The 12,659-nt window shown below is 39.5% G+C and overlaps 1 protein-coding gene across 1 annotated transcript in view; it reads left to right on the forward strand.

The window, feature by feature from the left end:
* Positions 1-12,251, forward strand: part of LOC117813091 (roundabout homolog 1-like) — a 111,779-nt gene extending 99,528 nt beyond the window's left edge. The window contains exons 18-30 of the mRNA XM_034684168.1: positions 1,421-1,618; positions 2,258-2,284; positions 4,701-4,740; positions 4,932-5,086; positions 5,236-5,589; positions 5,677-5,799; positions 5,882-6,017; positions 6,669-6,809; positions 8,767-9,209; positions 10,865-11,005; positions 11,104-11,328; positions 11,424-11,578; positions 11,696-12,251. Of these exons, the coding sequence (XP_034540059.1) occupies positions 1,421-1,618; positions 2,258-2,284; positions 4,701-4,740; positions 4,932-5,086; positions 5,236-5,589; positions 5,677-5,799; positions 5,882-6,017; positions 6,669-6,809; positions 8,767-9,209; positions 10,865-11,005; positions 11,104-11,328; positions 11,424-11,578; positions 11,696-11,701 (2,144 nt within the window). The 3' untranslated portion in view covers positions 11,702-12,251. The remainder of the gene's footprint in view (positions 1-1,420; positions 1,619-2,257; positions 2,285-4,700; positions 4,741-4,931; positions 5,087-5,235; positions 5,590-5,676; positions 5,800-5,881; positions 6,018-6,668; positions 6,810-8,766; positions 9,210-10,864; positions 11,006-11,103; positions 11,329-11,423; positions 11,579-11,695) is intronic.
* The last annotated feature ends 408 nt before the right edge of the window (positions 12,252-12,659 follow it).

A 12,659-nucleotide genomic window follows, 5' to 3' on the forward strand; every position in this document is an offset into this window, starting at 1 on the left:
ATTTACTGGAATTACTAACATTCTCATGCTTTGCTGTCAAGCATCAAAAGGCTAAAGCTTTAATAGGCTACTTACCAAACTCTGAGAAGTGAATGACTCCAAACACACAGGTAACAGCAGAACACATGTTTAACACATGTACTTCTAAGTTCATGGCTAAAACACAACAATGGCTCAACTTTTCAGGAATGGCTACAGGTTGTTCCAAAGTGTGGGTCAGGACCCCCTGGAGGGTCACCAGGCACTAGTGGGGGGTCGTGAGATGTCTTCATGAACGTTTTTTTTTTTAAAGTTATCTAAAAATATTTATTATTATCACCTTTATTTATTTACTTTGTTTTCTTATGTTTATCTTCCTTTTTGTTTGTATTGTTATTTATTTTTTCTTTATTCTTTGTATTTATTTATTTATTCTAATTTGTTAACTTGTGGTGAACAAAGAAATACTGAAAAAAATGCAATGAATGAAAAGTTGAATGACAAAAGTTATCTAAAAATAGTACATTTTACCCATCATAGTAAAGAATATCCACAAAAATAGTACTTAAACTTGAAATAAAGCCTTGAAAATAGAAAATGTAATGAGTGTTCTGCTTTTCCTTTTTGCCAGATGACTCCTAATTTTAGGGTTAGTGAACAGTTAATTATCAAAAGCATCAGTTGCAGTAGATTAATTCATAACGGCACAGGAAACACAGCCACATGTTAATATAGGTAGGGTCATTTTCTGCAGACCAGCTAAATGAAGCCACATTAAATCACTTTGAGGGACAGTGGGAGTCGCAAGTCTTTGGCACCTATATTTTGGGGGTCATGGGCTGAAAAGTTAAAGCACTTAGCAGGGGCTCGCTAACAAGCTAACTTGTGTTTAGCGAACGTCTAACTTCTAGTTATCACAAAAGTAAACTGTGCCTGGATAAATTAACACAATCACACAGTTTTGAAACTCTTAAAATGGTAGCAAGTTAATTCCTACATGTTAGCTGTGTTTTACCGAAAAAAGAAATAATCACAAGAGTGACTCAGCTATGTTTCCTCAACAATTTACTGCAACAAGAGGTGGGAGAAGAAATCGATCCCAGACAAACCTGACACAAACCAATTAAAAGATCACAGATGCATCACTACACTTTTGTTATAACTGGAAAGAAAAAGTAAAGCTCTTTCAATATTTTAACAGTAGTTTTTTGATATATAAGTGATTTTAAGTATCTTAAATGTCCTTAAGAAAATCCTTATTAATTATAAAATTGTGTTATTTCCAGACAAAGCTGTAACGGTATTACAGACCATGACCTTACTGTTTTACTTTAACTTTTAAACTTTCAGTACATAACTTTTTAACTTGTAACATTTGCACATATTTTTTCTTGTTGTCATGCATATGTATATCTAATTTCTCTCCTTGCTCATTGTTTAGACTCTGCAGGCCAGATGATGGACATCAGTGAGGAAAGAGACACTCTCTCACAGATCTCTGATGTTGTGAGGCAGCCAGCATTTATCGCTGGCATTGGCGCCACCTGCTGGCTGGTTCTGATGATCTTCAGCGTGTGGCTCTACCGTCACCGCAAGAAGAGAAGTGGCCTCAGCAGCACATACACTGGCATTCGTAAAGGTGTGTGTCCATCTGTAGTGAGTTTTTGAATGTAGGTGGATGGATTTAGGTATGTGTAAGATGCTAATCATGTGGGTAAGTGTGTGTCTGCAAAACAGGTTATCACGTTACATTTGTGGGCACGTTTGAAGGTCAGTTGAATTAAAGAAAGGATCAAGCCGTGACAAGTTGCCTCCACACTAAAACAGCAGACCTCATCTCAGTGATATTGACGAATATTTTCAGACACTGATATGCAGATCACATCAAAGGACGAAAAAGATTCCCCGGTCTAATCTTCCCTTGACACAAATACTTCAGAAACAAATTTGCATTTGCGACCATGCAGACAGTCAAAGGCTGACCTTTAGTCGCTCATTTGTAGAGTGTCATTTCCTCAAAACAGCACGGTTCTTAGAGGCACAGGCCTGTCAACATGTCAGCTACAATACTGCGGTTATTTTCCCCTTTCTTCTACTGTTGACTGTCACCCCCATTAACCTGCACCTGGACTCTCGTATTGAAGACAGAGGCATCAGAAAGACAGATGGCATGAGGTTATTTCAATGTTTGGACACAGTTGTTTTTTACATGAAAATATCACCATGCATAGACAAAACACTGGGCATAATTAATCATATACTTCTGTGTCTTTGACAGTCCCGTCATTCACCTTTACACCAACAGGTATGTATTGATCTCCTTATGTTTTGTATTTTTCTAAGTATTTATTAGAGTTGATACTGTGTCTTTGAAGGGTTGTAAAGAACTGTTGAGTGCCATTCAGTTTGCAAGTACTGATGTGTCTATATTTTTAATTCCTCATACTGATTATGGTGCCTGAAATTGTGTATAGGCATAAATTGGGTAGTAATTCAATTTCAGTGTGATGAATAATTACATATATTTTGATAAAATATGATGTTATTGAACAGATTCAGGCCCATAGCAACCCTGAATGGTAATATCATTCATATCTAGGCCTTAATTACAACATATCATCCTTTTTCTAGAAGCAGGTAAATCTGTGTCCTTCAGATAAGACCTTGTAGTGAGTGACTTCAGAGCAGAGCAGATTCATTATCAGTAATCTTGTAATATAAACTATTCACACACTCAAAAAAACTGTATTCATAAAAAGTGTAAACACGAAAATTAACCATAGAGTTGTTGAAATGGTAAGGTGTAACTTTTACAACACCACTGTTTCAGGGGGTTTTAAGACAACACCAAGACAAACACAAACCTAAATCATCAGGAAGATGCTCTGGGGTGGGTGTGTAGACAGAATCATTTTTGATCAAGGAAGACCAGCAGGAGAATCAGTGTCTGTGGGGAAGTTAGTCTGTAGTCAGTGATTTCAGAGCATTATTACACTGGTAGGCATGTACTGATCAGGTTTCTGGTGAATCAATACTTGTAAGGAAAAAAACAAAATGACAATGTTTTAAGAAATGTTATTTTAGTCTGACTTTTGCTGTATGTCATTTTTATGTTATTTAAATGTGCTTTATATCATAATGTCTTACTTTCATTTACTCTCATATTTATTTTAATGCTATGTTTTTTACTCTGCAAAGCACTTGGAGTTGCCCAGATAGGGCAAGTTGGAAAATGAACTAGCCTTGCCTGGCCTGGCATTGCCTTACTGGTGGTATTTTCCAGTATGAAATTTTGCCAAACTTCCTACATTATGCTAAACCTGAGTTATAATGTAGTCACATATGCTCATAGCTGTTTTTTTCACTATCATGTGATAATTTACCTGAAATGTGTTATTTGCTTGCCTGTCTGAAACACCAGTAGCTGATCAAAGTCGTAATACATCCTAGTAATGAGAATAATGAAATAAACATCAAATCTACAGTGTAGGAGCACTGAATAAAATATCTGGTGAAACATTTCAAACCTAATCATCAAAAATGATCAGATCGGTGCATAGAGTTGCCTGTGAACTTTTCACCAAATCTTGCATTTTAGTATTAGATAACTAGTATTAGTTATTTCTGATATAAGTGTTATACGTGTCTAGACAAGTGTCCATGACCACTTACATAAAGAAATTAAAATGTACAGAGTTTCAAGTTAAAGATGTCACAATGCCGAAGAAAGTTATAAAAGTTATAACGGTAACATGTTACTAATTAGATGACTGCTTGTGGCAAATTTTGTTAGGTCTCTTTAAAGGACATACAATAACATAGATACATAAACTCCTTTTTTTAAAGTGCCCTAAGGCCACTTTAATTATATAAACCAATCAATTGATCAATCTTTATTCACACTCAAGAGTTGATTGAGGGGCAACCCTCCATAACAAGGATATTGAGTCATTTACAGAAGCAATTAAGAGACAGACAAAAAAGCATTAAAGAGCTACTGTAGAGGATAGATGGATAAAAGGCCATTACAATTAAGAAACTGTGATTTAGACACCAGGTTTCATTCAAATTTGACACTATAAAGATGTATTGACTCATAGATTGACGTGTAAATCAACTAAATAAAAAATACACAAAGAACAATCCATGATTGATTTATTGTGACTTCAAGCTTAGTGTGGTTTAAGAATTCTTTATCAATTTTGCTATCCATACAGTTCATTATTACCCTCCTACCTGTGTGGAATGTGTACATGTATTTGTTGAATCAGTTCTAGAAAGCATAAGAAAGCATATTTGTATTTTTGTGTGAAAAATAATATGCTTTCAGTCTTTCAAGCCCACCTGCTCACTAGGTTAGGTTCATTTGATTAAATAAGGTAAAAAAACAAAAAGGATGGTATTCTTCTGGAGAATCTTCCTTTGTTTGATGTCTCACTGGTGGTGGAGAAGAAAAAGCCTCAAAAAATGTTTCTGGCAGAGAACTGGTAGAGGCAGGAGAGTGGTGGAGGCAATTATTTGTGTTGTCTCCAAGTAAATTAAACCACAGAGTCAGACTGTGTGCCCTATTGATGGAGGCATGCACTGAAGTGAGTGTAGACTTTAACTTAAGGTTTTTGCTCAGAATCTCTATCTTCCTTTGTGGCTTTTTTTTTCTACCTTTGGCACTCCCTCTGCCTGACAACTCATCAAGACCTCTTGTTTTCTGTGTCTTTTTGCAGTGGCTTATCAAAGAGGAGATTCTGCATGCAGTGCTGGCAGGTGAGTAGTATTTTTGTTCCTTTGTGTTATATAAAGACTAATGCTAGACGGGCACTTACACTGAGGAAACACTAGGGGGAGGTGTCTCTCTTTTCTAATATGGATCTCATGCATCCACCCCACACTCATCCATCAGCGGTATATGAAAACAGCATGTGTGATTGACAGCTCTCTGATCCTCCTTGTTGCAGACCTGGCCTTCTCAGCATGGGAGAACCTCTCAACCAGCTGTGGCTGCCAGACAACTGGCCGAATGCATGTGCCAATCACAAGGACTGTAGCATCAACTGCTGCAATAATGGCAACGGCACCAGTGACAGCAACATGACAACATACAGCCGACCAGGTTAGTGCCACACCGAGGTCAAGTCATTGTTCAAGGTCTATCCTATAGATAGAAAGTGTTAGTCTCAATAGAGTTCATATTTTTCCCCACAATACTGAAGACTTGTGTCTTGTTTTGTTCATGTGTTGTTTTGTTTCTGTCCTCCTTAGCTGACTGCATAGCAAACTATGGAAACCATCCAGAGAACAAACAGGGCGGACAGCTTGGTTCTGAGACAGCCATTTATAGTGATGTGAACCTCTCCAACAAGCTGAATGAGATTAAAACATTCACTAACTCCAACATGGGCTATGTGAGTCCTGGAGGAGATTACGAACCCATACCGTACGCCACCACACAGCTCATCCAGGCCAGCATTAAGAATAAAGCAGCCACAGGCGGGGCTGCAGCAGAGCCTCTGGACATGCCCTGCTGGAACAAGCCTCCCAATCCACCTCCAATACCCAAGGAGATGGCAGCACAGATGCAGTATAATATAATAGAGAAAAACATGTTAAATAAAGGTGAAATAGGAGAAAATTCACTTCATTTGGCACAGTTTTATGCAGAAAGAAAGACATTGCAAACTTTCTCACCTCTTTTTCTGACAGATCATCTGCAGGGAAGCGAAGGAATGATCCATCCTAAAACTATCCCCTACAACCAGATGAACAGAGATCACAGCACAGGAGGCTCACACCACAGCTCAGACAGAGGCAGCAACAGCACCTCAGGTCAGGCCAGCAGCAACTCTGGATTTCACAGAGCCAAACCATAAGTCTGTGTTAACCTTGATATTTTCTTTTCACTCCTCAGGGAGTCAAAATCAAAAGAAGGGAACGCGGGCCCCAAAGCTACCAAAACATAATGCAGTAAGCTGGGGAGATGTCCCGCCTCCACCTCATGCCAATGCCTGGGACTGTGATGGTTATAGCCTACCAATGGATAGAGGGTAAGGTGGAAAAAGACAGACGGTTGCATGCACTTTAATACAGCACAAGCTGAAACGTAGCACTAGGTGGACTCAAGGTACAGTATCGTGCATTGGATTTTGCACCATTCTGCAGCAGTTATTTTAATTATTCTACCGACTCCATTGTGCAATTCTGCAAAACATTTTATTTTAAACAGTTCTTCCTCTAAAAAGTGTCTTTATGTTGTTAAACTGGTTGAAAAAACTAGAACACAATAACATTATCAGACTCACATAACCACAATTGGAGCTGTAAACACCTGCAACCTTGCACAACAACATAGCCTTATTGTCCCAGCAAAACACTTTCACAGAACTAATTACACAGTTTAGGTTTTTCATTGTTGGACAGTCAGTTTATTCGAAGAGAGGGTTTATATAATTGAAATTACTTAATGAAATGTACAGAATAGTAAACAGGCGTGTGCTGCATTTCGGCTATAAAAAGCAGATGGTGCAGAAAGCTTCTTGTTCTTCTTTGTGTTTTTCTATGATGGAAATTTGTGTTTTTCAATGGATGGCCGAGGGATTTGCATTTAAGTCTAATGGGCTGTGACTAATGTGTAAGGACTGCCAGCACCCCTCATTCCTTTAGCCATTACCTCATGTCAGTTGTCCTTTTCTCATCAGTTTTGATCCAGAGGCGAGAATGGAGGGCTGCCCGACTCCACCAGTCAGAGGAGCAGCCTCATCCCCCAATGAGGGGTCCTATAGTCACCCATCCAGCTCAGCAGCACAGGGAAACCTGAGCAATGGAACAGAGCACCTCAGGTAACAAGATTTAACTGTGCAGCGTGAATACAATTTGGATAGCTTTTTAAAGTGGGGCTGAACAAGGTACTTAACAATAGTGAGATCAATAACCTGCTGTAGATTGAGGTCAGCACAGGCACTGTTTAGTGAAGCTGGCTGAAGCACTGACCTCAGTGGAAAACTATGTATTGAGTTTGGAGAAACACATACTTAACTTACTTTAAAAAGTACAATCCAAAATCTACATCACTTTGAGTGTACAGGTGTTGTAGTTGAGTCACCAAACCTGGAGTCTGGGTTGAGTCTCGAGCCCTTAAGTGTTCGAGTCTAAGTCAAGTACTCATCCCTGATATTATTATTTATTATAAGGTCCACTGTTTCCCTCCAAACTGTTCGATGTATGATTCTCGACTGACAGGGTTGGACCTTTTGGATGTGTAGACAAACACATTTCATTTACTGACATTAGATTCTGACTGATTAAGTCTATGCATTTGGAGATTTGAATTATCAATAAAGTAGAAGAGCTGTGTGTTGTTGAACTTTGCACCTTGGCCCTTTTAATGTTGGGATACGCTCATTGATTCTGATGTGTTGGTATCAAGCGGCAACCTCCGGTCTAAAAATGTGAGTCCAATGCGGAAGTGTTATAAACTGCAGTTCATCGAGGATCCACTTGAGGCTGGCTGAGAAATAAACATGTTTACAGCCTGGTACAAAAGACGAGTGTAGTCTGGAAAGCTGATTTCTCAATCAGCTCACACTGTGAGGGGTGGGGGGAATGTTTTTGTAACGCGGTAATTTAGAAGATATAGAGATTACAAGTCCTCCAATGAGAGGCACAGCTGACTTGATTGACAGGTGGGAACACTGTAGCTGTTGGCTAGGAGGTTCAAAGCCTGCCTCTTTACGTCACAATTGCTCGACAGCAGCAATATGGCTGCTACGTCCTACGTCCATATTTTATACAGTCTCTGGTTGGTATACTAACCAAACATCTCAGACCCAGGACTGAGTCATCGAAGCTAATAACAGCTTGCTAATAGTACAGTTAGTAGTATATAGTATTACATATAGTTTATTACCTTTTAACTTTTGGCACTGAATAAGAGTTGAGCTTCGTTTTGTTGTACATATTACAATGACAATAAAGACATTCTATTCTAGTTATCAATAGTCAAGGTAGGCTAACTTTATCATCTCACTTATGTTTCAATGCCTAATGTCACAAGCCCTTGAAACAAGTACTACAACACTACATTCTGAACATTTTCAGCCTGGGTAATCACACAACCTTCTGCTTTCAAACTATGGTTCCTAAGCTGAAATTAAAACAACATTTTCTCAAGCTTACAAACACTTGCAGCACTGTTTGTGCACACCAGCACTTCACCCAGAGATGATTCTACATCTGCAGTGACTTTCTATACAGCCACCACAATAAGCCTGCTGAACTCTAGATGAAAAGCACTGCTTATACTCAACCATCTGAAAAGATAGTGTTCAATGAAAATATCAAACAACTACAGAAGTTTTCCCTCTGCCTCTGTCAGCCTGCCTCCGTATGCTACAGTTAATCCCTGGGTTATAAAAGTATCTCCCCTGACTCTGAACAGCATTTTGCTGTTTTTATCATATTTTCCTTTCTTCTTGTTTTCTCCTTTATTTCCTGTTGATTTGGGCAAAGGAACACAGATGTTGTACACTCACAAAACATGGTGCCAATGAAAAGGGCCATTTAACTACACAGTGAAGCTGTGAAAGTATTGAAAATATATATCAATTATGGAGGAATTCTTTTTTGTAAGTGTTTGAAAATATGTTTTTACAACCACTATGGTATTGCTACATAGCCTAGATTCTGTAATAGCACCTCTGCTTACCTTCTCCAATCAGCGGCTGATCACTATTTGTATTTCAATTACAGTGAATCCAATCATTTTAAACAGTTGCTTTGTTTCGATGTATTTCCCAGCCATCCTCGCCCTATGTCCCCACCACACACCTATAGCTCCATACCCATCTGCATGGATGCAGATGGACAAGAGGAGGATGACGAAGAGGAGGAAGCAGAGGAGGAGACAGACGCTGAGCTCCCTGAAAGTCACTACAGCCAACACCAACACCACAACCAGCAGAAGCACAAACACCAGCTGCATCATCCCTCCGCACACAAGCTGCTACTCCATGGGCTGGAGCAGACCCCGGCCTCCAGCACCGGGGATCTGGACCGATCGGTCACAGGCTCAATGGTGAACAGCTGGGGCTCAGCATCCGAGGACAACATCTCATCAGGCAGGTCCAGTGTTGTCAGCACCTCGGAGGGATCCTTCTTCACAGACGGCGATTTCAACCAGGCTGTTGCTTCTTCGCGGGATATTGTTGGCCTCCGCATGTGCAGATACCCTGAGGACTCAGGTGAGAAAGCATGTGGGGAACAAAGGTTTGATTCTGTTGTCAAATGGAACAGCCACTCCACTCTCGTGCCTCTGTGGATCCAGATGCAGCCACTAGCCTCACTGCACAAATCTCTCTAAATGTTGGATTTCTTCGCAGGAATCAGACGATGAAGCTCAAATATATGTATTGAAAACAGATGCTATGCAAATTGCTTATTTCTTCAAGCAGTTCTTTTAAGCCATTAATCATAATTGTATTGGTTTGAAGAAAATTTCTTGTTCACTGAAGTAACAGCTGTAACTTTTATTTTCTCTAATAACATATGGAGCTTCATTTACACCTTAAACCTCAATCTCACACCCTCTTTCTTCTGTGTAATCTATCCATACCATAGCTCTCCAGCGTATAAGTTTTAATTAAAGCAGAACAAATCAAAATGAATACTCAAAAAATGACAAATCTCTGATCTCTGAGAAAACAATCTTTGTTTTAGGTTTTTATATTTGAAAAATCGATGCAATGTTGGCGGTCCAAATTCTGTAAACAAAAGCTATGAAAGAAAGCGCATCTCAAATCAGTCACAATTTGAAGACATTGAAAACTTAGTATTAACTTCTAGATGTTTTACTATGAACTCAAATGTCCCCCTTTTATCTACATAAATCACATTCAAGGTTGAGTGAGTTTGTCCTTTGTTCGCTCTGATAAACTAACTTAACATAAGGGTGTCAGTTTGTCACATTTGAACGACACAACACAAGTAAATAACCTAGAAGCTGTCATCACATTTAGATTCAGCTGTTGCTGAATTCTGATTGGTGCCCAGAGAGTACTGGTAAGAAAACTGTATTTAGTATAGCACCTTTCACAGACATAGTCACAAAGTACTTTACAGAGAATCAATGTTGACATGACAATACAATGAGCAATAAATAAGATCATTAAGAAAGCAGACAAAATGACATCAAATCACAACTGAAGATCGAAATCCATAACAAACAAATGATTCTTAAGTTGCTTTTTAAAAGTCTCAGTCGAATCAGCACAGCGCACTTGGGGCAGAAGACTGTTCCAGAGAAATGGAGCCACATGCTCAAAGGCACGGTCACCCTTAGTTTTAAGCCTGACACGAAGCACAGCAAGCAGACCCTGCTCCGTGGATCTGAGGGGTCTACTGGGGATGTAAGGGTGGAGCAGGTCGGAGATATAAGAGGGGGCTTAATGATGGATTGCTTTTTATGTTTATATGAGGATCTTAAACTGTATTCTGAATTTGATTGGTAGCCGGTGTAAGGAGAATAGGATGGGAGTGATGTGGGATACTGACATATCCTTGCTTATCTGGAATTTGCCAGCTTTAAACTTGGGAAAATATAAATAAAATGTGATGAATAATAGCTTTCTAGAGCCTTTGAATTAACCCAGTATATATTTTACTAATAAAGATGTCTTTTATAAGGTAGTGCTTTTTAATTTGTATGCTGTAACAACAAAATAAAAAAACCTTGAGTTCATCATGTCATTTACTTTTAAATCAAGACTCAGAGCTCTAAATTGACCCAAGTAAGTATTTTTAAAACAGACAAACTTTTTGAGAACTGTTGTATTATTATATTATGTAATGTGTGACCAGAGCATTCCATGTATGTTCTCTCTCTGTGTGATGATTTCAGGCCGCCGACTCCAGCGGCCTAGCAGCCCCATGTCCACTGACAGCAACATGAGTCCTGCTATAACACAGAGAAGGCCCAGGAGGCATAAACAGAACCAGGCAGATCAGCAGGACTACGAACCCAAAGACGTCTTCAATGATGGTAAGGACTGAGTCATAAGTGACAATGAAGAGGTTTTTTTTTGCTTCTTATCTTTTAATAGTTTGAACATTTGGCTTTCTGTGCTATGGTCTCCCCAGACTCCTGCATGCCTCTGAGTTTCACCAGCCAGATGTCCCATGGTGAGTATAAGGTGAGGGGGGCCACGTTGCCTCGGATGGGCTCTGGGGAAGCTCGGGGTCGGCGAGGCAGCACTGGCACTCACAGGGTCAAAGAGGTGGCTCCCAATGAGGAGAGAGAGAGACAGGACAAGCACAAGACTCCAGTCGGAGGAAAGGGAAGCAGCAAAAGCCGACAGCACTCAGGTTCTGGATGAATTATATCTCATTAACTGACACTTTTGGATAAGTCATTAAGTGACCAACCAACTAAATTCTTCTCTGTCTTGTCTCTCTTTCAGAATTAGGGGACATCTTACTGTACAGTCGTCCCTGTTTCCCATCAGGTCAAGTCCAGAGGGGGCCTGATGATGCTAATTCAACCAGCTTTATGTCATGTGGTGACTCAAGGACCAAACAGAGAGGACATGCAGCACCTACAGGACAGGTAGAGGAGGTAAATCCAAATAAGGAATCAAAAATCCAGATTTGAAATTGTGTTGTGTGAACATCTCTTTGCTATTATTAAGTTCACTGGCTATGCAAAGAAGTCAACTTGACACTTTTTTTGCAGTCCTGAAAAGCTTGGAGGAGTAGAAGAAGATGACGAAGAAGAAAAAGAAGCAACCTAAGCACAAACTGAATTTCCCACCTGTTGCTTCAGACGAAGGACTATGACCTTTAGGATATGGAAAAGACTGCACAATACATTTTTCTACTCCACATTTCCCATTTGGTGTTGGAAAAAAAAGAAAAAAGTGCTTTCATGTTAAGGTCTGGGGACTTCAATCTGATGCACTGTTTATTGTTTGCTTATTGGGCGACCAGCTTTCAGGAGCCTGACCCACTGCTCGCTCAGTAAAGGTAAATGAATGCACATTCGATGGCGGTTGTGAGTGTCCATGGAGACCGCTCGATGCGGTCCATACATGATCTTTGCTTGTCTGGTTATTTTAATGTAACTGTTTTTCAGTCATTACCAGCCATCTTGTAAATCCTTGAAATTGTTTACTGCCACAGAAGTGCTTCAAATTCAAATTTTATATAACAGTGTTAATGTTTTATAAGTGATGTACATCTTGTCTTTGTATTATTTGTTCTACTTTGGTTATAAAAGCACAATCACTTAATTTTATTCTAAGTCTTTATTGTATGGATTTCAGTCTGGAGGAAATCAGTCTTCGGGGTCTTGTTAATCATTACATCACTTCCTGTTGGGCTGAGGAGATGATTGTTGAATGTGATTGTGCATTGGGTTGTGTATACATTTAAGCTGCTTTCATTGAGATTTAAAACTATCTGTTGTGTGTACTGAGAGAATTGCATGCAGATTTTCCTATTGGAGGTTTTTACTCAACATCTCGGCTGCTGTGTCATTACGTTGGGATGATGAACAATCTGGTCATGGACTGGTTCCATTTATTGTTTTTCTACACTGAGTCCATTTCATTTAGTCCTGTGTTCCCTTCACCTTGGCCATACATTTTAGAGTAGGGCTGGACACTATGCTTTGGTCATTGATTAAATGGCTAGGAACC

The sequence above is a fragment of the Notolabrus celidotus genome, chromosome 5 (genome assembly GCF_009762535.1).
Source record: "Notolabrus celidotus isolate fNotCel1 chromosome 5, fNotCel1.pri, whole genome shotgun sequence".
In the NCBI taxonomy this organism is placed as follows: Eukaryota; Metazoa; Chordata; class Actinopteri; order Labriformes; family Labridae; genus Notolabrus; species Notolabrus celidotus.